Source organism: Phaseolus vulgaris, chromosome 6 (assembly GCF_051622355.1).
Source record: "Phaseolus vulgaris cultivar YP4 chromosome 6, ASM5162235v1, whole genome shotgun sequence".
Classification (NCBI taxonomy): Eukaryota; Viridiplantae; Streptophyta; class Magnoliopsida; order Fabales; family Fabaceae; genus Phaseolus; species Phaseolus vulgaris.
The window spans coordinates 33429784-33431932 of NC_143503.1; the positions used below are offsets into that span (position 1 = coordinate 33429784).

General features: G+C 35.0%; 1 protein-coding gene across 1 annotated transcript; it reads left to right on the forward strand.

The window, feature by feature from the left end:
* Positions 1-241: 241 nt before the first annotated feature.
* On the forward strand, positions 242-1918 carry JAZ8 (jasmonate-zim-domain protein 8). The gene is made up of 3 exons (XM_068640528.2): positions 242-482; positions 578-695; positions 1506-1918. Exons 1-3 carry the CDS (start codon positions 412-414, stop codon positions 1698-1700), a joined length of 384 nt encoding a protein of 127 aa, XP_068496629.1. The 5' UTR covers positions 242-411; the 3' UTR covers positions 1701-1918.
* Positions 1919-2149: the final 231 nt, after the last annotated feature.

The following is a 2149-nucleotide window of genomic DNA, read 5'->3' on the forward strand; positions in this document are numbered from 1 at the left end:
TGAGGGTGAAAAAATAGTAACAGAAGGAGTAAAGTGATGTTGGAATCGGTGGTTATAGCGTGGCAGTTGCAAGAAGGAGTCACAAGTGGTGTAGCGGTTTCGTGTGGGGTGGCACACAACCATGCACTTACACACATAACATAACACGTGATCCATGATGTTTTAAAATCGTGGAACACGTGCTGAAATTGTTTGCAGCACAAGACACCGATTTCTGTCCCTTTCGCACAACATCCATTACCCTTCCCCGCCGATAATATTTTTCCTTGTGCTTTACGTGTGTTCTTATGTACAAATACAAACCAAACTCTCTCTTCGCTTTCAAACATATTTATAATTCATCATCCTTTATCCCTTCTCTACCTCAACCCTTCGCTTTCTCTCTATCTCTCAACAATTTCAAACCCAAACATGAGGAGAAACTGCAACTTGGAACTTGCCCTTTTCCCTCCCTCCGATTCTGGCCCTCTCCACCACCACAGGTAACCGACCCACTTTCTAAATTCATTTCTTTCTCTTCTTTCTCTTTTCCATAACTGTCATTTGAGTATTCAATTCTTTGTTTTTCTTATCAAAGGGTCCAAGAAGGTACTCAGATCAGTCCATTCCATCACCACCACCGCCAGGAACACCAACAACCACTCACAATTTTCTACGATGGCAAGATTTGTGTTGCGGATGTCACAGAGCTTCAGGTGTGTATATTTATGTGCAATTTTTGTTTCTTTTACCATTCCTATGCCCTTTGTTTATGGTATATGTAGTTTTTTTTTCTGGAAATTCTCTCGGGTAGTTCCAATGCAATCAGATCTAGCGAATGGGTTGTAGATGAGTAATTGGATTTGCCTTCATTCGTAGTTAGCCTTATGCAAAACATAAATATCTGCATAGTTGGACCCATTAGATGATCAGATTTGGAGTATGATAGGAATTACAAAATTTACTGATTTAGTCTAATGACAGAAAGAGAGTTTGATCTGATCAAACTTATAATTAATGATCAAATCTGTTTTTCACTTATATTTAAAGGATGCAAAGGAGAGTTTACTTTAGAGTACCTAATCTACTTAGAATATTAATTATGATAAATATAACACTAAAAATATCAGTCCCTTTGTTGTTTTTTTGTTTGTAAATTTAAAAAATGAGATGAAAGTTGAAACGGGGTTGTATAGGGATATTTTAGCCGGGAGATGATAAGATTTAAAAAAGGATATTGTGGTTGCCGACAAGTTTGGTGTTAAAGGAAGAATGATAATAAATGATTTTGAGAAGGATAAAGGAAATGGTAGGTGACAATGGTGGATGAGAAACTGAGGGGTGTTTGGTGTTGCCAAGTGTCTCAAATTTCATTTCATACTTGTCAAGTTTCCTAGAAACTTCATATTCCACCCTACACTTCTTCTTTGACTTCCAAAATTGCAGCAACTTTTGTTTACCAAAACACACTCTTTTCTTTTTGTGAGTTTATTTTGTAAGGAATTAATTTGATAAATAATGTGCAGGCGAAATCTATTTTGATGCTTGCAAATGGAAAATTAGAAGAAAGAGATCGATCAGAGGGATGTTCAGCAACAGTTATGCAATCTCCTCACCAATTGTACAGTCCTGGCACTTCCCTTTCCATGAGAAAATCGTTGCAACGCTTCCTTATCAAGAGAAAGAATCGGGTCCAAGAAGCATTGCCGTACCATCACTAGTTTCTTATGCAATCTTTTTCTTCTTTTTTACTTTCTTTCACACCTTTTTAAATCTCCATTTTTGTCTTTTACACCCATATGTAAATACTTCTTTTGCAAAGTTTACTTCATTTACAACTCTTTTTAAGCTAGATCCACTTCCTTTATTTCTTTTCTCCTCCATGTTAAACTAATTAGACACATTTTTTTATTAATATAATTTTTTTTTTCCATCTCAATCATTCTTTTTATTCAACACCTCGATAATCTTCTTATTATTACTGAATATTCTGCATGCTATATAATTATTGAATAACTGTTATTTTAACATTTTAACTCCACTGATGGGTTAAGGTAGATCATATGTTTTGGTCATTAAAATAATCTCATTATTAAGGGGCAAGTTCAACATGTTTTTTTTTTAATTAAACTAGTTTATCTTTCGGGTTGACTTTAATTTAGCCTCTTAT

Coding starts and splice junctions, on each gene's coding strand:
- JAZ8 (XM_068640528.2), top strand. CDS start 412: ATGAGGAGAAACTGCAACTTGGAACTTGCCCTTTTCCCTCCCTCCGAT. Junction 483..577: donor GGCCCTCTCCACCACCACAG/GTAACCGACCCA, acceptor TTCTTATCAAAG/GGTCCAAGAAGGTACTCAGA. Junction 696..1,505: donor CGGATGTCACAGAGCTTCAG/GTGTGTATATTT, acceptor AATAATGTGCAG/GCGAAATCTATTTTGATGCT.